A 26,886-nucleotide genomic window follows, 5' to 3' on the forward strand; every position below is an offset into this window, starting at 1 on the left:
CACTCACAGCAAAAATTGTTTTCTTTTGTATGTGTGTGTGTATGTGTGTGTGTGTATGTGTGTGTGTGTGTGTGTGTGTGTGTGTGTGTGTCTGTGTGTCTATGTGTGCTTTCTTCTGAAGCTGTCAGCATCCACTTAAACTCTTTTTTTTTCTGTCTATCTCCAGCAAATGTGGCAGCAGCAGCAGGCGGCTTCATCTATTTCCTGAGCTACCTGCCTTATTTGTTCCTGTGGCCACGCTATGACCTGCTTAGCCATGCCCAGAAGGTGTCAGCCTGCCTCATCTCTAATGTGGCCATGGCCATGGGAGCTCAGCTCATAGGAATGTTTGAAGGCAAAGGTGAGACTTGATATTGTGGTCATTGTTGAACTATCTGTCTATATTAGGAAGTCAGGGGGAATTCCTCAGTTTCTGTCTGTTAAAACAGCATTTGAAAGATGTTTATCAAATCCCTCTCCCCTCTATAGGAATGGGAATCCAGTGGTCAAACTTGTTTGACTCTGTGACGGTGGATGATGACTTCTCTCTGGCCCAGGTGTTAGGCTTGCTGCTGTTCGACTCTGTACTCTATGGCTTGGTGGCCTGGTACATGGAGGCTGTTTTTCCTGGCGAGTACGGAGTGCCTCTACCATCTTACTTCTTTGTACTGGTATGTTTTAAAGCTAAGCGGCTCACACTTGCACACACTCACATTCTCAGTGAAGGAATCCTAATTCAGCAACTTTAGTGGGATGAAAGTATAAACACATATAGCATTTAGAAATGATGCAAATGTTCCAGATAATTTTAGTTATCTGATAATGTTGTTTCTCCTCCCAGTTGCTTTTAGTCAGTTACTAATTCAAACTTAAAAGAAGTAAACTGAAAAAAATGGGGAAGTTCTGTACGAACGAAATATTGCCTAATCATCAGGTTGGTACTAGTAAACATCTTTCTAAGTAACAAACAGTGTAATGTGTTTTCATAGTCCTGGTATAATTTGCATAGCGTATACTGTCAGCACATTTCTTTCAGTGACACTTGTAACATTTATTAATTACTCACTACTATTGTTTTGATTTACCTGTTAAATGTTTGGTTGGATATTTTTGTATAAACTAGATATAGATTCACATTTTCAACAGAAAAACTTTAAAAAAGAAGTTATTAGCCCTTGTTCTTCCTTCAATTTACTGTATGTCTTAAAGAAACCATTATCAAAAAGATTTATTTAATTTTTTTTGGATACAATTATTCACTGAGCATTTTATATGACTTTTTGTGTAACCATTAATAGTTTAGTGGAATTCATATAAGATATGTGGCAATAGCAAACACGTAACGACAGAATTATTAGCCAATAGATGAGGATACAGATATGGGAATTTAGGACAGTACATACATACTGGCTCATTCACCTAACTAAGGGAAATTATACTTGATATTACTAGTGCAATAAAAGGACATGACCAGTGACATGTGATTGTTGAAAGGCCTGAAGAAGCCTGAACCGTTGCTACCAGGAATTGAACCCTGACATGGCTTGTTCATTGTGGTTTACAGTTAAAGACACATTGTCATGTGAATACTGCAAGTAGGTGGTGTTAAGCACTCACAGCACTCTAAGGTAATTGCAAGGCAGAGGTCTTCTGTGAGAGATAACTGACCTTAGAATAAAGAAATTGCTGCACTTAGTGTAAGTAGCTGTGATAAGTGACAGCGAATGGGATTGAAAACTTGAGGTCACTACATACCGGCCAGAGGAAGTCCTTGGATTCAGCTGGCTAGAATAACAGGAAGCGTCAAGCAAACAAAAATAAGGTTTATGTTTATAACAACTAGATTATCACGATGTGGCGTGCCTTTAGATACACACACACGCACACACACGCATGCTAACCCATTTTCCAGTAGTCAGGAATCCAAGAGACTGCCAGCAGGGTGTGGGTTAGATGTTGAAGCACTTGATGTCCATTGTGTTCATGGGTGTGATATGTAGAAAGTGGAGGTTTGACTCTGGTCCTTAGGAAGTGTACCAGAGGGAGGTTTGGTCAAGAAACTATCCCCTCTTATGTCCACAAGAACAAAGTAATGTTGACCCACTCTCTCTTTCTTGAGTTTTTTTTAACGAATTATCATGTTTCTCTGCTTTCCCTGTTGCGTCCTGTAGTTACTTTGCTTTATCTAAAAATACACATTAGAAATGTATACATTCTATACATTACATAATGTGTGCAATGTATGATCTTTTGACTTTCATTCTATAAAATATGTTGTGGAAATATGTTAAATAGGAATACTAGAATTGTAAAGTACAATTTTATACAGCTTTTTGATTAAGGCCTGTTTCACCTCAACCCACTTCCTACCTCTATCTGTCCTTCACTTTTTCTTAATCCCTACATGTGCCTCATCTTCATCAGCCTTCATACTGGTGCAGCAGTCCCCGCATGGCTTTGGTGAATGAGAAAGAGGAAGAGGAGGATGCAGAAAAGGCTTTGAAAGGGGAGTTCATAGAGGAGGAGCCAGCTGGACTAGTCTCCGGGGTAAAGATTAAACACCTTGCTAAGGTGAGCAGCAAAACAGACACCCAGGGGGTCAACATAGGTCTGGCTATCACCAAACCAAGCCAAGCTCAATAGATTTGAGATTGAGCGTTGGTCCGGGGAGTCTGCTCTGTATTTTCTCTACATAAGAGGCGTGACATAGCGGGCATAGTTCAAATGACTCTGTACGCAATTGAATAGTCCTTCAACCAATCAGCCCAACGATCCGGGTGACGTAGAAGTGACAGCGGCATCACCGGCTTGCTGCGCTTTGGTGGCGTTCGGTGGCTGCCGCTAGGTTGAATGTAAACAAGAAACTGCTTGGTCGCTTCTCTATCGTCATAGTGTTAAACCCACCAATAGCATGTTAGGTAGATAAGCAAGTTCGTGATTGGTTCCTGCAATTTTTTTTCGTGAGGCAGGATAATTAAACATCGGCTGGGCAAAATTAAATCCCCGGCAGAGTGGGCGGGGTTTACCCAGTCTAGGTCAACGTGTCATCTCCCTGTAAAAGGATGCAGATGGTACAAGTGTCCAAAACAACGTGTAGACAATCATTGAAGAGTCTACTGCAGTAGTGAGATGGTAAATACAAGGTTTCTCTAGCCCTATATGTTTTTTGTTCAGGTAATGCATGTAAATATTTTGGGTTTATCTGCTGGACAGGAATTCAAAGTAGGCAACAAGACACGGCAGGCTGTGCGGGATCTCACAATGAACATGTTTGAGGGACAAATCACGGTGCTGCTAGGACACAACGGTGCTGGGAAGACAACAACATTGTCCATGCTGACAGGTGACCAGCTGGAACACACACACACACACACACACACACACACACACACACACACACACACACACACACACACACACACACACACAATCAAACATGCATGCCTCCTAAATGTTCTGAACTCAATTGGTTGACTTTGTGTGTCACTGTTACTCGCAGGGCTGTTTCCTCCCACCAGTGGCAGGGCCTATATCAACGGTTACGACATCTGTCAGGACATGGCTCTGATCCGCCGCAGTCTGGGACTCTGTCCCCAGCACGATGTACTGTTTGATAACCTTACTGTCAGAGAGCACCTGCTCTTCTACGCTCAGGTACTCGCACAATCATGCACTTATGCACAAAAACGCACGTGCAGATACTTCAGCTGAATCTGTGTACTTTTCATGCACTCATTAGTTTATTATGCATTGTTGATAGAGATGTTTTTTTTATTTAGTTGAAAGTGTATTGTGTTGTGTTGAATTTGTTTCCATATTATCAATACACTCACTGGCTATTTTATTAGGTTTGTTTCTACAATCTAATGTAATCGCGGCTCTGTCATAAATTCAAACTTTACCACTTTTTGTGGCCTATTTTTGTTAACATTTCTAGAGGTTTTTTATTGAACTATATATTTATTACTTATGTGTTTATCTGCTTGATATCCAGCTGAAAGGCTTCTCCAAAGAGAAGATTCCAGATGAGGTAGACAGGACTATCCGTATCCTGAACCTTGAGGACAAGCGACAGGCTCGCTCCAAGACCCTCTCTGGGGGCATGAAGAGGAAACTCTCCATTGGCATTGCCCTCATTGGAGACTCCAAGGTGAAGAATTATTTACTCACTTTCCTTTAGTCCCATCCTTCCTTCACATTAACCACATCTCATCTGTTTATCTTTAACTTAATCTCCAGGTGGTGATGTTAGATGAGCCAACATCAGGTATGGACCCATCGGCTCGACGTGCCACCTGGGACCTTCTGCAAGGGGAGAAGCGCGATCGCACCATCCTGCTCACCACGCACTTTATGGATGAGGCCGACCTGCTCGGTGACCGCATTGCCATCATGGCAGGAGGAGAGCTGCAGTGCAGCGGGTCACCACTCTTTCTTAAGAACAAATATGGTCAGTGAAGAGTGGAGTGAAAAAAGCTGCTGCAAGATGTCACTTTCTTTAGATTGCAGACCCTGGACATTCAGGAGAATTGAAAACCCAGTAAATCAACTATATCATTGTTGATGGTGGGCACATACATTATTGTTGCAATTAATTATAAATTAATTATAATTAATATACTTCCCTCTGCTTACCAGGTGCTGGTTACCACATGGTAATAGTAAAGGATGCTCTTTGTAATGTGTCCGAGATCACCCGCCTTGTCCACATGTATGTTCCTAATGCCACACTGGAGAGCAGCGCGGGGGCAGAGCTTGCTTACATCTTGCCCAAAGAAAGCACCAGCAGGTGAGTCAGTCAGGTCTTTGTTCATACGTAGAATACTCACAATAATATAGTGGAAAGTGTGAAGTTAAGGGTAGAACAATGACCATCGACCAGAAATCACACCTGCTGAACATTGTAACTAAATGACAACTTCTGTCAAAAAGGGCATGTCTCCACTAACACTGGTTATATGATTATAATCAAATGATTATCATAAATACAGACAGTAGCCAAATGGCTTTTTCTCTTTTTTTGTGTGTACATCAAACTCTTACATTAGAACAATACACAAAAACTGAAATAAGTGTGGTAAATATACAAAAATGTTTAATCTTTAACTACCACAGTCTTTCAATGTCTATCTCCCTTTTAGGGTTTTCTTTATCTTTATAACCACCTGTCCTGTTACCTTGTTTGATGTTCTCTTTATATCCTAAAAATCAATATTTTTCTCCCAACAAAGTGGACTTGACTCCACAGTGGCACTTACTACTGTTCTATGATTAGATGTAAGGCAGAACTAAAGGCACAATACATGATTCCATTGTATTTCATTAGTGAAATTTGGCAGCTTTACACTGATTGAGAGCTCATATTGTAAGTCATTTGTCCCACTTTGAGGTAGTGTGTAATATGTTTCCCTGACGCACATTGTGTTTGCTCTCAGGTTTGAGCTGCTGTTTGCTGAGCTGGAGATGAACAGGGAGGAGCTGGGCATCGCCAGCTACGGAGCTTCAGTAACAACTATGGAAGAGGTTTTCCTCAGGTGGGAGAAATATGACATTGGTGAATGTATCTTTGTAATATTCCATATCAGCAGAATCTTAAGCAAAAGGAAGTGGGTTTTACACAGTAGAGGTCTTCACGGGTCCAAAATTTTGTACCCGGGGTGCCCAGATAGCTCAGTTGGTAGAGCGGGCGGCCACATTTAGAGGTTTACTCCTCGATTCAGTGGGCCCAGGTTAGACTCTGACCTGCGGCCCTTTGCTGCATGTCATTCCCCCTCTCTCTCTCCCCCTTTTCATGTCTTCAGCTGTCCTGTCAAAAATAAAGGCTGAAAATGCCCATAAAATAATTTTTAAAAAATTAAAAAATGTTGAACCAAAACTCAAAGACCCGGAGATTCTACCCAAAACCAAACCAGACCGGTTTATTATTGAAGGCTGGGACCCGGACCCATGCAGAACCGAGAAATGTTGGACCCAAACTTGTCCAGACCTGTTAAGATTATTGTTAATTTAAAAATTGTCAAAACTAAACTTTGAGTTCTTATTAACGCAATGCTGGTAGCCTTCTCCCCTGGGCCTTGCCATTACACATATCGTAATCCATCCTTCCCAAGAAATTAGCTCAAATACACCCAGGTCCTCTCTTGCTGATTGAAACAGGCTAATTTACATGTTATTTAGTCTTTAAAGTCCTCTTGCTGTCAAGGTGAAGTATGGCAAATGTCTCAATTGAACAATTTTTTTAGTATAATAGTATATATTAATCAATATTAAAATAATAATTGCCCATCGCCACAGCTGCCAGTCATGATCACTGCTGTATGATCACAGGCAGATCTTCTCGGATCTCCTTGGGTATATTATACATAATGTTAAACATGTTAAACCTGGGACCCGCCGTAATATAACAGGACCTGACCTGGACCCGATAGATATATAAACCATGAATCCAAACCCGTACGGGTCCTGGCTTGTACCCATGTAGACCTCTACCATTTAAATATTAATTAATTTATTAATTTATATGTATATAATTTTTTTTAAGATTATTTTTTGGGCATTTTAGGCCTTTAATTACACTGGACAAATTAAGATATGAAAGGGGAGAGAGAATGGGAATGACATGCAGCAAAGGGCCGCAGGTCAGAGTTGAGTAGTAAACCTCCTGTATATGTGCGCCTGCTCTACCAACTGAGCTCACCTGGCCACACGCACTTGTCATTATTTACAAGTCATACCTAGAGTACATCAGTGTGTTGTGGCCATAAACACTATCAAACATGATACCAAGAAAAGCTGCTGTTTGAACCTTTGGTTGTTTAGCTCCCTTCTGGCGTTAAGTTTTTTGCAGCCAAGTGAAGTTGGTCAGTTAGATAGTAACACTGCTACCATTAATAAAAACTAAAAAACAAATTCTTATTCAAAACTGTATGATGATCTTTTCTAATGATCTTTATTTTGCCGGTTTTCAGTAAGTTAGTTGATAACCACAGACCGATTTGTGTGTTCAGGGTCGGAAAGTTGGTGGATTCAAGTTTGGACATCCAGGCAATCCAGCTTCCAGCCCTGCAGTATCAACATGAGAGACGCTCCCATGACTGGACCACAGACGACGCCAGCAGCAGCAGCGGCATGACCGATGTCACTGACTTCACAGACAGCGGCACGCTCATTTCAGAGGACTGCTCCAACATCAAGCTAAACACTGGGGTGAAATAAGAGAAAGAAAGCTGATGCTTATTTTCTGCATGTCATTCATTTTGAGTCATTAATATCATTCATTAATTTTTAACATTTCTGTTCCCCTTTTCTCTCCCATCAGGCCAGGCTACACCTACAACAGTTTTATGCCATGTTCCTGAAGAGGGCCCTGTACAGCTGGAGAAACTGGAAGGTGATGGTGGCTCAGTTCCTGGTCCCTTTGGTTTTCACTGTTTTGGCTTTAGTTGTGGCACGCACCATTCCCAATCACCAGGATGCTCCTCAGCTGAGGCTGGCACTCAGCCGCTATGGTTCCACCAGGGTCCCTGTGGCTCTGCCGCCTGCCGTAGGTCCCCTGGCCTCTGCCCTGGCAAATACATACAGTTCACAGCTCTCTGCCCAGCTTGGCCAGCTTATCAATATCACAGGTAAGCATTGTGAGAGAGACAGGGACTTGGTTTGACTGCTTAGCTGAATATTTACCGACCAAATGCCCCTTTTTCTCCCTCTCTCCATCATCAGACTTCACTGATTTCATCCTGACCCAGGCAGAGGAAGAAGGCGGCAGCTTTAATGAGCGCTGTGTGGTGGGTGCTGCTTTCCGCGGCAGCAGCAGCCGATTTGCAGAAGCAACAGCATACTTCAATAACGAGGGCTACCATACACCCGCCACATCCCTAATGTTGATGGACAACGCTTTGTTCAAACTTCTAGCAGGTCCGAATGCATCCATCCAGACGGGCAATTACCCCATGCCACGCAACCTGTCTGAGATCGCCCACAGCCAGCTCAACGAGTGAGTGGAGTGGAGTGGAGGAAAAGAGAGAAGTTTTCTAAAATAAACTAAAATGACTAAATTTGTTTTGGCACGCACAGTTTTTTTATACTTGCTATAGTAAAGAGCTAACCGTAAAATACAAGTATAAATCCAACCGTTCTGAAACTCCAGAAAAGAGTTTTTAATATTGCTTTACACCCCAGATATTTTGTTCAGCCATCACACTGGAAAAAAGACCATCTTATTGATTGAGGTCTGTAGAAGTATTGATTTGAAATGATAAATTACTCAGGAATCTTGTATGCAAGCTGGTGCACCTTTGCACCATTTCTCTTCAATTTCCTCCTGTTCCTCCACCCCTTTTTACCTCCTTTTATTCTTCATTCTTTTCACCAATCTGTAGGGGAAAGACAGGCTTCATCATCGCCATCAACCTGATGTACGGCATGGCCTCCCTGTCTAGCACATTTGCCCTCCTGCTCGTAACAGAGTCCTCTATCAAGTCTAAACATGTGCAGCAGGTCAGCGGTGTCTACCTTTCAAACTTCTGGTTTTCTGCCTTGCTGTGGGACCTGGTCAATTTCCTGCTGCCCTGTCTCCTCATGCTGGTCAGTATGATTTCTGAAAACTTGTTGGGATAAAGGCACTGAGACTGACAAGTTATTCTAAACAGAGTTGTTCAGGTGGAGAGAGTAGGCTACAGTATGCATAACATTCATGTATACATTGTACAGTCTCATGTATCATTGTTATATGCTCTCAGGTGGTGTTTCAGGCATTTGGAATCAAGGCTTTTGTAGACAACAACCACTTGGTGGATGTGTTGTTGTTACTGCTGCTGTATGGCTGGGCTGTTGTGCCTCTTATGTACCTGCTCAGCTTCTTCTTTTCCACTGCCGCTACTGCCTACACACGCCTCACCATCTTCAACATGATCTCTGGCACGGCCACCTTTCTGACTGTCACCATCATGACCATCCCAGGTGAGAGGAGGAGACCTGGGCTTCTAGCAATGGAAGACATTTAAGTTAATAAAAAATATTGTGTAATGCTCAAGCCAGTATGTTTGGGTTCGGCTGAATACATCTTGAGTACAGTGTGTATATGGCACTAAGGGAAAAAAGCCAACCCCTTCACAGATTTGGGTTCACTTCCCAGTGCGGAGCAACTCCTACTGGTTGATTAGGTTGCATGTATGTAGAGGAGCAGGATTTTGAGATGATCATGAGGTCACAAGTGGCTAATCAAATGCTTTATAGCCTTGATAACCACAAAAACCAGGAGAAAATGGGGGAAAAGAATCTATTTTAAAAAAAAATTAGAAAAGAATGTTTTCTTATCATTTCTGTTGATGGTCTCCTTATGAATTCTTTCTCCAGAGTTGAATCTGAAGGACCTGTCGCACTTGCTGGATAAAGTGTTCCTGATCTTTCCAAACTATTGTCTGGGCATGTCCTTCAGCCAGTTCTACCAGAACTACGAATTCATCTCGTTTTGCACTTCCAGTCCAATCAGCGAGACCGTGTGCAACTACTTAAGTAAGTTCAATCAGGAGAGACTTAGTTGAAAGGTGCAAAATAAATGTATTCATCACAACGCACAATATTATAATGTTCAGAATTGGCGATTAGACTACATCACTATGTAAATCATTTTATAAGGGGTAGAGAAGCCATGAGTAGGCATATCCCCTGATGAAGTCCAGACCCTGTTGGTGATAAATGATCTTCAGGCTCCTTTACCACCACCAGGGTCTGGACTCCAACCCTGGTGGTGGTAAAGGAGCCTGAAGATTGGATGAAAGTCTTCTGGAGAAGGGTTGCACTATTTGCCTGAAATGACAACTGACAGCATCAGAGAGAAGATAAGATCTAAAGCGGGGATGCAATGATGTGATTGGCTCGTGGAATTCATGGTCAATTTTGGTTGGTTTAACTAAAGAGCGAATGCCCCGAATCAGCTTATTAGTTTAAGAAAGAGGTGAATGAAAGCTTAAAAGTCTTCCTAAAAGAATTAACGCTGAGCTTCATTTCTCTCATAATGCAGCCTCAGAGTATGAAGAGCTCTTTTATTTTCTCCAAAGAGGTGGTGTAAGATTTTAGTTTTAAAACCATGAAGATGCAGTCTAGGACCTGGATAAAATATGTGATCTAGAAGATATAGTTAAAACAATGAGTTGGTGGCAGTATTACACACATATATTGGGATGATGGGGTTGTTTCATACTTCTGTAGGGAAAGCAAAGAGAAAAAATTGTGCATTACGCATCCAAATCAATTTAAATTGTATTTTCATAATCCAGTTTTCAGTCATTAAATAAACCCTAATAATGGAATGATCACATAGCTTCTGTAAACCCTGCATATTTCTACCCTTAACTTACTTGATCTAACTCAAGGTTTTTCTTGTTCTAGACATCACGTACCAGAAAAACTACTTTTCGATGTCGGAGCCTGGTGTGGGACGCTTCCTCGTGGCCTTCTCCTTGCAGGGTGTTGTCTTTATTATTTTGCTGTTTGTCATCGAGCTGCAGTGTGTCCGCACTCTCCGGCGATTCCTTACCTCTCTGGGCAGAAGACGGAAACAGGTAGCTGTGAACAAGGCAGGGTTTGTCTTTTTCTGTGTTTTTTGTATGGGTTTTGTTTGGGAGAATGGAAACTTTCCAGTTGAATCAGAAATCTCCTAGCAGCCACAGTTGGCACTGCACAGAGGTCTCGCTAAGAAACTATTTTCAAAGGGTGGTTAAATATATTCAAACTGAAGCCTAAAAAAAGAGATATCTCTAAAGACAACTAGAGTAGTGGTTGTAGATCCACGAAGTGAATGGCAGATTGGATTCAAACACTGGGAGTAGACAGCATGTAAACAATTTATGAAAGGGATCATCCCACTTAGAAACACTAGTGTGGTTCATATTTGGTTTAATGGCAGTTGGCAACATTTGACTCTTATAAAAGAGGCACTTTGTGGTCAGTTAGCATTTTGATTTGCAGCATGAGACTAATACAGAACATCAAAGAAGCAAAGTTACCTGCCCTCTAATGGCGTTCTTCCATTAACGGTACCTGCCCTCCTCAACTCGACTGGACTCGACCGCGGTGCCCCGTCCTCCTTTGTCCATTGCAGATTAGTACTGTCTTAGCGTGAGGCAAGCCGTGGCTGATCGTCATAGCAGGAAATTGCCGTGACCTAACGTGACACACACACACAGAACGTTAAAGGTGTGTTGTTTTTGACTCTCGGCATGTGGCTGCCAAGGCAGAAGACAAATTAGTTTCAAAAGAAGCCGGAGGCAGCAAAAAAGAAAACCTTTGGCTAAACTAATTAAAAGTTGACCATCCCCCGTCTGTTGCTAGCAATGATGACACAGTAAATAGGGATTATTCTCTCCGGCCAATTGGTAATCTGCAGGTTTTCACGTCATCTTTTGGTATCGCCTTAGCTCGCATGGAACCTTGACTGTGGTAGTACTAAAAAAAAAAATTTCGTAATGGGAAACCAAAAAAGTAGAGACGAGTCGAGTATATACCATGCAGTGGAAAAATCCCATAAGTGCAGCTGCCCCTGTAAATGGTTTTACCATACCAAAGATAATAGTCTTGTATTAAATTAAATAGCTTTTTCCAAAATTGATACATTTCAATACTCACTCGTCACGTAATAAAACCAGCCTGCGCCACACTTTATCAGGCAGAAAAGTCAACGAGGTGCTACTACACACTCATAAGATCTATAACCACCTCTGGGTTCATCAGCACATCGATTTTACTGTAAGGATTCTTTCACATTTAACAACCGCATAGCTCGTCTGAAACTTCTCTAACCCTTTAGTGAGTAATTTATTAATCGATTAGTTAATAAACAGGAAATTAATCTGAAACTATTTTGAGAATTAATAATCTTTTGACTTTTTAAGAAAAAGGGCCAAACATTGTCTTGTTTGAGCTTCTCAGTCAGTTCTTAGAATATTCTTGAATCTCTTTGGGTTTCAGACAGTTGGTCGGACAAAACAAGCAATTTGAAGTCTTTGGCAGCCATTTTTTGTCATTGCAATGAATTGGGAAAATTATTGTCAGATAGTTGTTGTCGTTATTTGCAACCCCAAGTGCTTTTATGAAAAGAGTTATAGGTTGAAGATGACAGTTTCCATATGTTATGTAATTTAGCTGAGCTTGCCTAATCTTGTCCATGAAGTATAATTAGATGTATATTATTTTTGTCTACCCCTATGACATACTATAACATAGTACTACTTATAAAGTATTTTAAAAATAACTCTGGACATGACATCACCTTGTGACATAGGGACACAATGTCTTACTTCTTTGGGTTGATATTTTTGTGTGTGTGTGTTAGTTACCTCTTATAGAGGATACAGCACTGCTTCCAGAGGACAGGGACGTGGCAGAAGAGAGAAAAAGGGTCCTGGAGTGCCAGCCAATATTAGAGTCTATGGTTGGCAGCCCCCTCATACTACAGGAGCTCAGCAAGGTACGTAGCACAGGAGTCTTCCTTGTCTGACTGAGACGGACTGCCTTGTGGTCGAAATGTGTGTCTCTGTGAGATATGACAAGGTGGTACAGACCCACTGTTATCTCTCCTTCTCAGGTGTACAGCAGCGGGGAGAGTCTTCTGGCTGTGGACAGGCTGTCTCTAGCTGTAGGGAAAGGGGAGTGTTTTGGGCTCCTAGGCTTTAATGGAGCAGGCAAGACAACAACCTTTAAGATGCTGACTGGTGATGAGAGCGTTACCTCCGGGGATGCCTACATCGATGGATACAGCATCTTGAGGGACATTAAAAAGGTAAGAGCAGAGGGAGATGGAAGGAAAGGACATTTCTGTTAAAGCAATAGCAAGATAAATGGATGCCACATAGCTTTCAAAAAGCCAAGATTTGAAAGAGGGAATTTATCTCTGGATTGCAGGTGCAGCAGCGCATTGGTTACTGCCCTCAGTTTGATGCCGTGTTGGACCACATGACAGGAAGAGAAACTCTGAGTATGTATGCCAGGCTCAGAGGAATACCAGAGAAGTATGTGTCTGGCTGTGTGGAGAATGTCTTGCGGTCGCTGCTGCTGGAGCCTCATGCCGATAAACTGATCCGCAGCTACAGGTGCGAAGACTGTTCTGAGCCATTCCTTTTTATGTTTTGTCCACAGACTGACCTGAATAATGTTGTGTTTTGTTGAGCAAGTGTTTGTGAATAATATGTCACCATCAACATATGCAGTGGCGGTAACAAGCGGAAGCTGAGTGCAGGCATGGCTCTGATCGGTGGGCCTCCGGTCATCTTTCTGGATGAGCCTTCGACCGGGATGGACCCTGTGGCCAGGAGGCTGCTATGGGATGCTGTAACACGCACACGGGAGTCTGGAAAGGCCATAATCATCACTTCTCATAGGTGAGCTTTATAGTTTGTATTGGGCATCAGCAGTCATACATTTAGCAAAGGTCTGAATTTGGTTATTATTTTTGAAGCAGTGGTCCTTTATACTTATTATTTTTATTTTCTGCTATTTTATACTGCTGCCTAACTACATTTTAGAGAAAATAATAATTGATGAAACTGTACCTTGATCCTTTATTTGAATAACCAATACCTCAATAAGCAACAATTCCATTATAGTAAAATGTAAGTTCCTCAACGCTGTACAAAATATAATTTTACATACAAAACATGTTATGAGTGTGGCCGGGTTGGCTCATTTGGTAGAGCAAGATGCACAAATACAGGTGCATTCCTTGACGCAGAGGTCCAGGGTTTGAGTCCAAACTTTTGACAATTTCCTGTCTTTCCCCTCTCTCTCCTCTTTCTCACCCTGCTGTTCTATCCATTAAAGGTGGAAATGCCAAAAAAAAACATATTATAAGTGTAACACAATATGATGCATTATAATAGATTAAACTTCTTTTTAGTAGTTTTGCTACCCAATTCTTCTATAATGTTTTAAATTTTAGACTTTTCCTTGTAACATGGTATTTTTACAATGTGGTGCTATTAATGGAAAAGCTCTGGATGCATCTTCAAATAAGTTTTACTGCTACATTTTGATACTTGAAAAGCAGAAGACATAAGAATGCTTACACCTCTGACCTGTCTCCCTGATATGTTCCTTCCCCAGTATGGAGGAGTGTGAGGCCCTGTGTACCAGGCTGGCAGTGATGGTCAACGGTCAGTTCAAGTGCCTCGGGAGTCCCCAACACCTGAAGAGCAAGTTTGGCAGTGGCTACACCCTGCTGGCAAAAATACACACAGAGGCTGAGTTGGAAGACACTGAACTGCAGCTTTTTAAAGACTTCATCGAAAGTACCTTCCCAGGTCAGAGGCGTACAATTAACATTTACAATAATAACTATTACTATTACTAGAACTACAAAATATTTATTTCACTCATAGTAAACTAAAACTGTATTTGCTAAAACAGTAACTAAAAAAATAACCAAGTAACCAACTGTGTTTTAACATTAGATTAAAACGTGCTATTATATCTGCATTTATAGTTATCATTCTACATTTGAATGGCAAGACAACCTTTTCAAAATAGATTAAACAGTTGAGGGTGTTTGGCCGTTAACGGAATTTGAAACAAAGCAAATCTAACCATGTGTGTTTTCTCCCCTCACAGGAAGTCAACTAAAGGATGAGCACCAGGGAATGGTGCACTATCATTTGACTGACAAAACACTTACCTGGGCACAGGTGACTGGCTTATACAGACATACAGTAGTCTCTCTTCACTTGGGCTGTGTTTGCGCCACCTCTAGTGGACAGAATTGTACAGGGTGACACTTAAATAACAAAGCTGCAATTTTATAGCTTCAAAGAAATGTTCGACCACAGAAGTTTGCAAAAAATGAAAATGTAAAGTAATGGTAAAACAACGCTAATAACCTAACCTTGAAAAAATTAAATGTAAAAAAGATGCAAATAGGTGTGTGTGTGTGTGTGTGTGTGTGTGTGTGTGTGTGTGTGTGTGTGTGTGTGTGTGTGTGTGTGTGTGTGTGTGTGTGTGTGTGTGTGTGTGTGTGTGTGTGTGTGTGTGTGTGTGTGTGTGTGTGTGTGTGTGTGTGTGTGTGTGTGTGTGTGTGTGTGTGTGTGTGTGTGTGTGTGTGTGTGTGTGTGTGTGTGTGTGACCGTGACCGTGACCGTGACCGAATAGGCAGAAATAACGTGTATTTATTTGTATTTTAAATTTTTAAAAGATGCAGACTGTAGCTTTAAATTTTGATCGTGGCTCAAAGTCTTTGATAATACCAGAGATGCATTTATATCACACCTCTCCATGTTGTCTCCCTCTCTATTCTCTACTCCCACCTAGGTGTTTGGCACTTTGGAGGCAGCCAAAGAGAAATACCAGATTGAAGACTACTGTGTGAGCCAGATATCACTGGAGCAGGTGTTTCTTAGCTTTGCCCAGTTCCAGCACTGCAAGGAGAGTAGGAGAAAGTAAGTGATGCAAGGAATCCGTCCAGCCTTTGTCCATTTTTACAGTGGTGCTTGTGTGTAGGACCTTTGTACACGGCCTTGTTTGGTCACACGTCAAATGTGTACACAGGCTGGAGCAGGTTTTATTAATATCAGCTCCATTTTTACCGTGACCAACAACACACACACACACACACACACACACACACACACACACACACACCAGGGCCAGTTGCATCAACTTCAGCATTTCTACTACTGTATCAAGTCAGTGTGTCTTTTGTTGGGTCATTCGTTACGTTGCTATTGTTATTGTGTGACAAAGAAGTAGAATTGTAATTATTATGTGTGGGGATGATGATTATACCAAGTAATGAACTGCACTTTTTTAGTGAGGTCAAAGACAATGAAACCACTTACTAGATACTACCACTACTCTGTATTGTGTGTGTGACCGTTAATATTTGTGTGTGTACGGCTTGTCTTTTTTGTTATTTATGATTTTATTTGATTGCTTATGTTACCAAGAGTTTGCGCTTTTTTTCTGGGATCACCACAAGAGAATGAACTACTCAGTTTGATACGTGAATGAAATTGTTTGCACACCGTTGCGCCTTATGTAACTAAAGAGGGTTATTGTTTCTTTATATTACCCTGTACAAAATGCCTGGTTATCCTTAAGAGCCTCTCAATGTTGTTGCCAGATATAAATAATGTGATGTGTTCATGGTACTAAAAACCACTTAGTCGCCAGGCCTGAGCAGAACATTTACTCTTGTATAGCTGTTTTAGGCAAATTAATGAATGCATGTATACAATACAATTAACAGAGTGCATGATACTAGAAAAGCAGAGAGCTGCTAGCGATATACTAGTAGACGGTCCTCATTGAGGAGTAATCCTCTGAGTACATTTAGTCCCGAGTACATTTTAACACGCCTCCATTGTCCAGGTCTTGGGAACCAATGTTTTGGTATCCCTGCCAAACAAGTTACACCAACAGTGTGTTACCATGTGGGCATCCAGCCAATTGCAGTTTACATGGAAGCTATTTAGGAATCAATCATTGGGTCACGCAGGGGATTACTTTCAAATGTGGTGGGATGTCTTGCCTTTAAATCAAGTTGCTTCAGATGGTATGGGATTTATTTGGGTCTAAAAACAAATACCTTTTTGAGGAGTGTTTTCACTTTTTCCCCCACACGGTACACATGTGTGTGAGTGTGACAATGCTTAGCTTAACAATTGATTTAAAAAGTTCTTTTGTAGCAATACTTTTACATCTTTTGAAATGTACAATTTGGTGGCTATAAATTAAATGAATGTGTGTGGTACAGAGAGTATGGCAAATCATGACTCATGATTTCATCCAGACTATGGTTAAACAATGCAATGATAGTCCTTAAATATTGTGTGGACAACCTTTACTGCTGTATAGAGCTGCTCCTTCAGCGTTATTTAACTTAAAAAGGCCCAACATTATAATAGAGGGTAAAAACACAAGTTAAATCCTCTACAAATAGATCCCTTGTTCTGAGGAAGAAGGATCAGCGCAATGTTTGTTCCTCTTTCATTTGGATGTGCTTCTATGAACCTGTCATGTCAGAGCGTTCCCAATGTATCACTTTCTTAAAGCCTTATTTGTACTTTAAAGAACTTGTAAAAGTATGTATTCTGTAAGAATATTTTGAATAACATTCAAAGTTTCAAAAAGAGATATCCCTCACATTGATGAGAAGTTTCTTGCTTTTCATCAGTGTTAAAGACTAATAATATAATGTGGAATGAATCAGCAATCACATAACTGTACAAATGCACAAATGACATTCCTACTCTCCAAACATCACTCTGACTTCACAGAAGTGAGATGAATGTATTTACGGTCTTACACAAAAGGAAAAAGCACTCCCAGTTATAAACTTTATCAACAGCATCATGCTTTCTTCATGTTATCAGATATGTTTGTGAGAAGAAAAGTAGAGACGGACACTTTAAAAAGACCTGGATATGTGGCTTATTGGTCTTCAAAGAATTTTAACCTTATAATTGTGACTATTTTGTTTGTGTATTTTCTAAATTTGTTTCTCATTACATGTATGACTTGAATCAATTGCAATGTTAGATACTTAGTTTGAGGAGAAATAGAAAGGTTTACACTGCAGATGTTGAAGGATGGAGTTATGCTGAAATACAGTAAATCATATTTGAAAAGGGAATTTCCATCATTGTAATTGTATACTGGACTGTACCATAAAACTGACCATGTCAACTGTATATGTATCGCTGTTCTTTTTAAATTAAAATAATGTTCTATGCAAATGGTAGCAAATACCAGTGTCAGGTCTCATTTTTCCAGCAATTGACACTTAACACCTTTCTTGAATCTACTTGCATGGCTTTATACTACAAGTATAAGTGAATAAACGTTTTACACCGTTTAAAAGAATTACATTGGGCCTTTTAAAAAGGTAACTTTAATTAAAAAAAATATATATATCAAAAATTGATTTCACAATTTCCTTTGCTGTACTACAATGCATTAATCATCAAACATCCCCAAATTGACCAATATGTAGGGTATTACTACAGACATTTCTGCTTTTACATCAACAGCCAGTAAGTCTGAATAGTGAAGCAGTGGCTGTAAAACGGTCTAAAGATTTAATTTCTTATAAATTCTTCACGATAGAAGGCCTCCATGATTTTGTTGTTAAAACGTTTTTCTTTTTTCTTTATCAGTAGTAGCTGAACACGGCTCATAACATGAACCGTAAAATAACTTTTCTCTTTCCTGTTGACAGACATGGCACTATTCTAATGAAGGATTTGTGTTTATGTATGCATTTGGAGACACATTCTACTGCCAGATATGAAAAAAACATACCCCGAGGTGCCCTTGGGATCAGACTCTAATACCAGGCAGAAATGCAGCCCACTTTGCATCTGGGTGGGATGATCTGGTTGGAGAGATCACAGAAAGGGGTTTCCTCGCTTTGCTTATCCGAAGCCTGGAGGGCTTTGTTTCCATCAGCCCATTTTGGCCCTGAAATAGTTTTTGGCTTATCTCAGATTGCCCTTTAGCTCCGTTTGGACTGTCTAAAGTTCATCATGATCCCCTGCCATGAAATTGCTCTTTCTTCTGTTGAGAAGGCCTGTGTGATCTCATCCAAGGTTTATTGATCAGGGAGCAGCTGACCTTTTTTGAACGATAGTTTACAATGTTGTCCTTACAGAAACTAATACAAAATGCAGCGAAAATAGAGAGGTCGGATGTGTGTGTTATGCACATCTCTCAAACTGTATAGTCCGATGAATTTCAAACTTGACAGGTGTCTTGCTATGGGCAACATTGTTAGAATTAGAAATGCAAAACCAATCGTTAAATATATATCGGTAAAAGAAGCACACATTGGCAGAAGCAACACACTGTATGTTGTTTATGGTATTTATATTAGGCCTATCTGTTGTATCTGTTGTTTTAAATATTGAGGGGGTGTACGTGTTCATCGCGGCTTGAGCGGAAGTGATAACTTGTTTGCTTCACCTGGGTTTTTGGGGCTTTGACAGAGAGGGGGAGCCTGGGAGCAAACACTTTCTTTTGACAGGGGAGTTTCCACAAGAGCATATTCATTATTGCTACTTAACTAAATACTTTATACAACAACAGAATAGCCAAATTTAGAAGCTACAGGTCACCAATTAATTTTTAAAGTGTCTTTTCTTCTTGCAGTTACTCATGTGGTTTTCACACACTTTTATTTTGACACGTCAATGTGAAGAAATGAAAGGGGGGAGAGAGATGGGAAATGACATGCAGCAAAGGGTCAATGTCCTGCAGCGCTGCACCACTACAGCACTTTTAATTGTATCTGTATGTTTTGTATGTGTTATGTATTGTTTTATGGCTTTGTTGTAAAGCACTTTGGGTACCTTTCGGCTATTGTAAAGGGCTATACAAATAAACTTGATTGATTGATTGATTGAGCATCCAACCCGGCATCAAACCTGCTGCCTCGAGGGTCCATCCATCCATCCATCCATCCATCCATCCATCTTTGTCCACTTATTCAGTATCGGGTCGCAGGGGCAGCAGCTCCAGCAGAGGACCCAAAACTTTCCTTTCCCGGGTCACATTTACCAGCTCCAACTATATACACATATGTATACAGCTTAAAACAATCCAGAATTGTCTAGGCGTACTGGTTAGTTTCCGGATGTTTAACAAGGAACTACACTCCATTGACGGATTTTGAGCAATTTACCTCTGAATAACTTTGTTTTAAAAACTGTTGGACTAAAGCAAAATCTTGGAAAGTTTATGGGAAAATTGAGGAGCTTCTTATATATGAGTGGGGACGTTTTGGCGGCCGGGTGGTGATTTGGCCAAGAACAACAGACTAACTTATGTCATCTGTAGATGGCGTTGTGAGCCTTGTGTTTTCAAGTTTAGACTTAATGCTCTCAATGCTGACTATCAGTTTCTGGTTATGCCTTCAGAAAAGGGTAGATCAGAAAAAGGAAGGGTACAGATAAAAAGCATAAGTTAAAAAACATTATTCAATTTTATATTTCCTTTTTCATAGATTTCACCCTGCTAAAGTAGTCTATATTTTGAGTCTTAAAATTGACATTGATACTGACTGCTCCTTTTGCTCTAACATTGGAAAAAATACATTTTGGAATTTTTATTTGTAAGAGTTTGACATTCGACTAGTGTGGACTTCACTGTAAAACAGGAAATTAACAGAGGTATGGATTAACACAATTATTATGCCTTTCTGTATGAAACTTACTGCAGTCAGATTTGCTGTGTTTACTCGGAAGGAATCACTTCACATGGGTAGGCACTTTTAATGACATTTTGAACATGTTAAGAGGCTAAAAAATTTTTTTTAATCTTTCCCTTTTAAGCCTGTTGGGTGCCTATGCTAGCAGGAGGATAACTCGGTGTAGGCAGCCCCGATTGTTTTCATTTTTCTTGCTACTGACAGCACTCCAAATTTCCAAACAACAGAGCTACATGTTGAAATTCTTCTTTAACTAACCCTCACAGTAGTGCAATGCTAAGAATGCAAAACCCAAAGAAGAAAAAGTGGGAAGACAAGTCCTGCTTTTTCTGTCAATTGTGCCTCTCCTTTGAGACTGTGTTGCTCACCCCATTGTCGCAGCGCTCAGAAGGGGCGGGTAGATGATTAGCAACACAACAGCCTACCTCATCTCAGAGGACATAATCTAGGGGATTTTCATTCAACTGCAAGACTTAGTCAGAGGAGTACCATCAACAGAAGAACAAATGTCTCTTTTGGAGGATTTTGTTTTCTTCCTTTTCTCTAGTCCCACCACTTTGCTGGGAGTTGTTGCTCTCTGTCTTATTATCTATCTTGTTTCTAGTAGTTTCACCTTCCATGAAATAGAGAAGGAGCCCCCAGGGCCAAGGCCTCTTCCCCTGCTTGGCAACCTGTTGCAGCTTGATCTCAAAAGACCTTACCAAAGCCTCTGTGAGGTAAGTTGAGCACTCCTGTCCCAAACCAAATCCATTTCCTAGCATTTATAGCAATTTATCTGAAGGCCCTTTACAATAAGAAGTGTCCTCATATCTCTGACAAATTGGACTACATTTGTCTTTGTATTTTTCCAGCTTTCAAAGAAACATGGTTCTGTGTTTACGGTGTACTTTGGAACCAGTAAAGTGGTTGTTCTGTCAGGATACAAAGCAGTCAAAGAGGCTCTGGTCAGCAATGCAGACGAGTTTGGAGACAGATATGTCTCCCCTATTTTTCATGATATGACTAAAGGTCACGGTAAGACCTGCTTTTACAAAATCTTTAATAAAGAGAATGTTTACGTATTTACACACAAACAAAATAATTTAAATGACAGTAAATAAACTGTAATTTAAATGACAGTATAAAATAAATAACAGTTATAGAAAAAACAATATATTTATATCTATTTCAGTGTTTAATGTTTTTATTTTGTTTAGGCATATTACTGATAAGTATTGCATCTAGTACATATATGACTTCTACAAATTACATTTAACTTGCATGTCATTTTTAAAAGGAATTCTTTTTGCAAATGGAGAATCATGGAAAGAGCTGAGACGTTTTGCCCTCACGACCCTGAGGGACTTTGGGATGGGCAAAAGAGTTGCTGAACAAAAGATCTTGGAGGAATGCCACTATCTGATCCAAATGTTTGCAAAGCATGAAGGTGTGGAGATAACAAAGTGATAATATGTATAGTTGTTTAGCCCATCCCGTATACAAATCATGTGGAGAAATAGCCTACATGAATGACAGAAAACTAAGAAAGATAATCAAATAATAAAACAATTTAAAAAACAGTACAAAAAATATCTCTTCTCCCAGGCTTTGTCAAGATAACTGGCAAATGTTTAGTAAACAGCCATCTCAGTCTTTAATCAAAATCTATTTTTATCTTACTACTCAAAGCATTGTTCACAATACAGAGGACAGTAGAAAACGAACTGGAACTCCTTTTCTATCATTTAAACAACACATTGGACGGATCCGCCTTTTTCTTCTACATATCTGTACATCTATAGGCTACATTTAAGTTGTTATTCTCACCAAGTTGTGTTCAAATCATCATCCATATTTTTAAGCATTTTTTGTAGCCAGTGTTAAAATGCACTTCTAGGTCTACTACTTATTTTGTAGGCCTACTAAAAGGGGCTCTACTCGACATTCAAAAAATTAACATAGCAGCAAACCAATCTGCTTTGTAAAGACTTAGGGGAGTAATGGCGTCCTGAGCAAAGAATGTAAAGTCAGACTCCCTTTTGTGTGTTATCCGATAGCCGGTCCGCACGCATAGATGTAAAAACCTCTGAACTGGTAAAACTGGAAAATTAAGCAGCGCTAATAAAATGTGAATCAAGGTTATGGTACTGCATTGCCTATATCGCCTAAAATGTTTTCAGAAACATATTTTAGTGTAGCCTGCTGTTGAGCTGTAAAATGAGAGTTTCCTTGGTTTTTGCTCGACTTGGTCAGACTTTCTCATTTTAAAACCAAACAGTTCAAATATGTTTCTGAAAACATTTGAGCCCAAAAAAAGGCAATGAAGCACACTGATTGGTATTTGATCAAAACTGACTAGTTTGTCAATTTGACCGCAGTTCACGAGTAGTCATTGGAAATATTTTAGAGACTCTTCGGCTCTGATTGGTTGTTAATCGTTAGGCGAGGTGGAAACTTGCAAATGCCATTAAGAGCTCGAAGGTGAGAGGAACATGATTTTTTCACAGATCATCTGTCTAATGTTGTACTGTCAGGATACAGTGAGAAAATATGACAAAAAAATATTTTTTTGAAGTTACCTACTGTACCTTTTACATATTTCTCAATGGCATTTTACAGGAAAACCATTTGATACAACACAACCGGTGAATTATGCGACATCCAATATCATCTCCTCTATCGTGTATGGAAGCAGGTTTGAATACAATGACCTCCGATTCAAAAACATGGTGAGAAGAGCCAACGAGACCATACGCATTACCGGCTCTCCACAAATCCAGGTGGGCTACATATTTGCTTATTAAATACCTGCTTTTTTAAGGGGATTACACACATGCAATGGTAACTGGCAAATGCATGATCTAGGACTAAATGAATACTGTTATTAAATAATTGTGTAGAATGGTAATAGTATTTTCTGCTATTGTTTTTTTTTTATCAGAGACATCGACTCGGGTTGTTATTGTGGAACATTGTTTTTAATAATCTTTGTTGTTTTCACAGATTTACAACATGTTTCCCAGGCTGGTTGGTTGGATAGAAAAACGGAAGCTCATATTAAAAAATGTTGAAATGAACATCAGAGATATCAAAGATTTAATCAGCAATCTGAAAGAGACACTAAACCCTCAGATCTGCAGGGGCCTCGTGGACTGTTTTCTGATTCGGAAGCAGAAGGAAGAGGTAAGACAACATCTTTTGTGTTTTTCATCGAACAAACAGAAAAGCAATGTTGCACATGTCTATATAAATGTATATATTTTTTATAAATATGCGGTGTTCTTACTTTTAGGATTCTTCAGTTATGGACACTCACTACAATGAAAATAACTTGCTATTTACAATAACAAACCTGTTTGCTGCTGGTACTGATACCACAGCAACAACACTGAGATGGAGTTTGCTGCTTATGGCTAAATATCCACGTATACAAGGTAAAGAGAGGGATGGGGGGGGGGGGGTTAAACTTTTCTGTCAGCAATGGCATTTTAAGGAAATGTGAAGATGTACAGACATTGAGTGCACCTTTTTTTCTTCTTCAACATTTTTTTTATTTACAGATTGCTTTTTGTAGTGGTTCAGTTTTCATGCTAGTTTTGGGACATATCAGTCTCCGGTTGTCTAGATTACAGAATATTTTACATATCTGAGTTTGAACAAAGTGGAAATGTACAGCTGATTAATAATCACACAGATACTGAAGAGTCTTGATAGCCGAGTGGTTACAGTGCGTGCCATATAACCTGTGTTCAATTGTTACTTTGTTGCATGTCATACCTCTCTTTTTCTCTTCCCCGTCTACACTATAATCTGTCACACAAAAGCAAAAATTCCCGGACTCATCATAAAAAACAACAAGTTTTTTGTTTTTTTCAAAGCCATGCTCTCTGTTGGTTTGTCGCTCAGATAGTCCACCACCACCAACTTCTTTTACAGACTTTTATGGTTCCCAGAGGATGAACCCTAATGATTTTGATGATGATTCGCTGACTTTCCTTGTCAGCCACCATGAGATGGACATTTGTGGTTTGGCGTGAAATGTCTCAACGACTATTGTCATGACATGCCCCCTCACGATGAATTTTATTTATTTTGGCGATCCCTTAACTATTGTCCAACACTTTATTTAAGACATTACCATCAGCCAAAGGTACAGCTTCAGAGAGCCACTAGCATGGCTACAGATTCTGATAGTCTACTCATGTTAAAATGAATGCAGAAAAGAACATCAATTTATCATTTTGTGTATCAGATCAAGTCCAGGAGGAGCTGGGCAGGGTGGTTGGAAGCCGTCAGGTCCGGGTAGAGGACAAGATGAGCCTGCCCTACACTGATGCTGTCATCCATGAGACACAGAGACTGGCCAGCATTATCCCCATGGCCATTCCTCACAAAACCAGTCGAGACGTCACCTTCCAGGGCTACTTTATCAAAGAGGTTAGATGCTCACATGTTTCAGTACTTATCCACAACACATGTCCTTGCAGGAAATTTTCATCCAACTCAAAAAACTTGAAAACGTGACTTTATATGATACACCTTGCTCTCTTCTTTTGTCTTCAGGGGACTACTGTGTTTCCTCTTCTTAATTCTGTCTTGCATGATGCGAACGAGTGGGAGAGCCCACACACCTTCAACCCTTCCCACTTCCTGGATAAGGAGGGTAAATTTATCAGGAGAGACGCCTTCATGCCCTTTTCTGCAGGTACAACAGCTGTGTTGAGTTTATGTTGTTTAGGTATTACTGAGATATTTTACACAACATGATCCAGATTAACTGAAAATATCTTCGTTCGCTCAGGTCGCAGGGTGTGTCTTGGGGAAAGTCTGGCTAGGATGGAGCTCTTCCTCTTCTTCACCGCCCTCCTCCAGCGCTTTCGTTTCACTCCTCCACCTGGAGTTACAGAGGAAGAGCTGGATCTGACACCAGCTGTGGGCTTCGTCCTCGCCCCTTCACCTCATGAGCTGTGTGCCGTCAGTCGCAATGAGGAAGAGAGCTGGAGCATAGCCGTATAACTGGCTGGGCCAACGGCAGAGTGAAACAACACATAGTCATGACACGGTCATAAACGTTAGCCAACACAAACGGGCACCATCGACTAACTGTTGTTTAATGAACGTTGGCACTCCGAACCCCGCTTTTAAAATCAATTGTTAACCAGATTTAATGCAGAGAGTACAGAAACTAACCACAGTCTTACTAAACTGTTGTACATAGTTTCATTTCGTGATAAGCAGGGTAAATATAAAACTTCACAATCAAAACGTAATAAGTACGGTCGTTTGCCTGCAATTAGACGGCTCCTGAACCTCTTTTTTTTAAGATTATTTTCGGGGGCTTTTTTCCCTTTGTTGTAGTGCTAGTTAGTAGAATGGAAAGGGAGAGGACACAAAGCAAAGGGCCACAGGTCGGATTCGAACTCCACCAACATGGGGCGAATGCTCTTACTGGGTGAACCTCTTCACCTTTTAAAAATATGACGTAACGTTAATTGACAGATTAGCTAACGCAAGCTTGTAGCTAGCTAGCTATATGCCGAATTTACTTTACCATTTGATTCGATAACAAGTCTTCAGCTTTATGTTCCCAGTTGAGGTTTCAGTTTCATTTAAGCCAAAAAATAAAACTAACCGATACAAGCAAAGTATGGCTGATGTGCGGGGCACTCGGTTATTGTTAGCTAGCTATAGCATCAATACTAGCAACGAAGTTGTGTCCATCCTAGCCCTTTGTAGACTTGCAACTTTTTCCTTCCTTTGTTGACTGTGGCGCAAATATGTTGTTGGGCAGGATACAGATTTACTGTCCATCCCATCAATAGTGTGTGTAACATAGAGACATCCAGACGCTCAATGAACGATGCTTCCAAATGACACGAACCACTGAGGAACTGGTAATATATGATGTAGCGTTAGCTAACTACGTTGCTGTGATCAGAGCCTGGCTGCGATGGATAGAGTTTGGGATCGTTTTGTCATGTCGCAATGTGTTAAAATCTACAATTATATGTTCACAATTGTTTATAATCTAATTAAATGTATTTTCTGTTAAAGAGCCCAGATTTTACTGTATTTTCAGTGGATGCCTTTCAAGTGTAATTGCGCACTTAACCGCTACGCCAAAAGGGGACGAGTATCGTTAGGTGAGCGCTAGTTGTCACAATGGCTTCCGTCCAGTGTTGCCAAGTCCGCTTATTATGAGCAACTTTGGGCTTGTTTTTTTTAAAGTCGCGTACAAATATTGGTAGTTTTTTGGGCTGGTTACTAAAGTGTAGTTGCTTATTTGGGCTTCTTCCCAGCTCCATTATAAGTTGTCAAGCAGATATTTTCTATATGTTATTTAAACGCAGACGTTTGTTACCTCGGTCCCTCTCCTTTCCCCGTACACACTGCAGACAGCAGAGTAATTTCCCGCCCACTTCCTGCTTCTTATTGGCTTTGACCCAGATGACAACGAGTAATAGCCAATCAGATGCAGAGCAGGGTAGTCCGTTGTTTTCTGGTTAGGAAAATGCGCGAGTAGCGACTGATGGTCTGGACTGTAGAAGAGGATTTGGAGGAATAAATGCCCGGGAAAAAGTGGGTGAAATACGGGAACAAATATATCAAAGACTGGGAAAAAGAGAAAGGAGTAAAAGAATGGATTCAACCCGTTGTGGGGAACAACTCAAAATCACTGAAAAAGTATATATTTGACATCCCATCAGTTTTCTAATGTTAAAATATGTTAAAAGGTGGTT

General features: G+C 40.3%; 2 protein-coding genes across 2 annotated transcripts in view; both read left to right on the forward strand.

The window, feature by feature from the left end:
* Nucleotides 1–17,700, forward strand: part of abca3b (ATP-binding cassette, sub-family A (ABC1), member 3b) — a 29,282-nt gene extending 11,582 nt beyond the window's left edge. Inside the window, exons 9-32 of the mRNA XM_034894349.1 lie at nt 167–340; nt 469–650; nt 2,404–2,550; nt 3,193–3,322; nt 3,479–3,633; nt 3,974–4,129; nt 4,219–4,429; nt 4,618–4,768; nt 5,415–5,513; nt 6,987–7,185; nt 7,298–7,604; nt 7,699–7,972; nt 8,358–8,562; nt 8,718–8,937; nt 9,334–9,492; nt 10,369–10,541; nt 12,311–12,445; nt 12,563–12,757; nt 12,880–13,067; nt 13,185–13,355; nt 14,077–14,273; nt 14,581–14,654; nt 15,274–15,426; nt 15,472–17,700. Coding sequence (XP_034750240.1) covers nt 167–340; nt 469–650; nt 2,404–2,550; nt 3,193–3,322; nt 3,479–3,633; nt 3,974–4,129; nt 4,219–4,429; nt 4,618–4,768; nt 5,415–5,513; nt 6,987–7,185; nt 7,298–7,604; nt 7,699–7,972; nt 8,358–8,562; nt 8,718–8,937; nt 9,334–9,492; nt 10,369–10,541; nt 12,311–12,445; nt 12,563–12,757; nt 12,880–13,067; nt 13,185–13,355; nt 14,077–14,273; nt 14,581–14,654; nt 15,274–15,405 — 4,034 coding nt within the window. The 3' untranslated portion in view covers nt 15,406–15,426; nt 15,472–17,700. The remainder of the gene's footprint in view (nt 1–166; nt 341–468; nt 651–2,403; nt 2,551–3,192; nt 3,323–3,478; nt 3,634–3,973; nt 4,130–4,218; nt 4,430–4,617; nt 4,769–5,414; nt 5,514–6,986; nt 7,186–7,297; nt 7,605–7,698; nt 7,973–8,357; nt 8,563–8,717; nt 8,938–9,333; nt 9,493–10,368; nt 10,542–12,310; nt 12,446–12,562; nt 12,758–12,879; nt 13,068–13,184; nt 13,356–14,076; nt 14,274–14,580; nt 14,655–15,273; nt 15,427–15,471) is intronic.
* Nucleotides 17,701–20,552: 2,852 nt separating this feature from the next.
* On the forward strand, nt 20,553–25,454 carry LOC117958095 (cytochrome P450 2K1-like). Its single transcript, XM_034894356.1, has 9 exons — nt 20,553–20,883; nt 21,019–21,181; nt 21,444–21,593; nt 22,766–22,926; nt 23,150–23,329; nt 23,439–23,580; nt 24,399–24,583; nt 24,710–24,851; nt 24,948–25,454. Exons 1-9 carry the CDS (start codon nt 20,674–20,676, stop codon nt 25,160–25,162), a joined length of 1,548 nt encoding a protein of 515 aa, XP_034750247.1. The 5' UTR covers nt 20,553–20,673; the 3' UTR covers nt 25,163–25,454.
* Nucleotides 25,455–26,886: the final 1,432 nt, after the last annotated feature.

The sequence above is a fragment of the Etheostoma cragini genome, chromosome 15 (assembly GCF_013103735.1).
Source record: "Etheostoma cragini isolate CJK2018 chromosome 15, CSU_Ecrag_1.0, whole genome shotgun sequence".
Classification (NCBI taxonomy): domain Eukaryota; kingdom Metazoa; phylum Chordata; class Actinopteri; order Perciformes; family Percidae; genus Etheostoma; species Etheostoma cragini.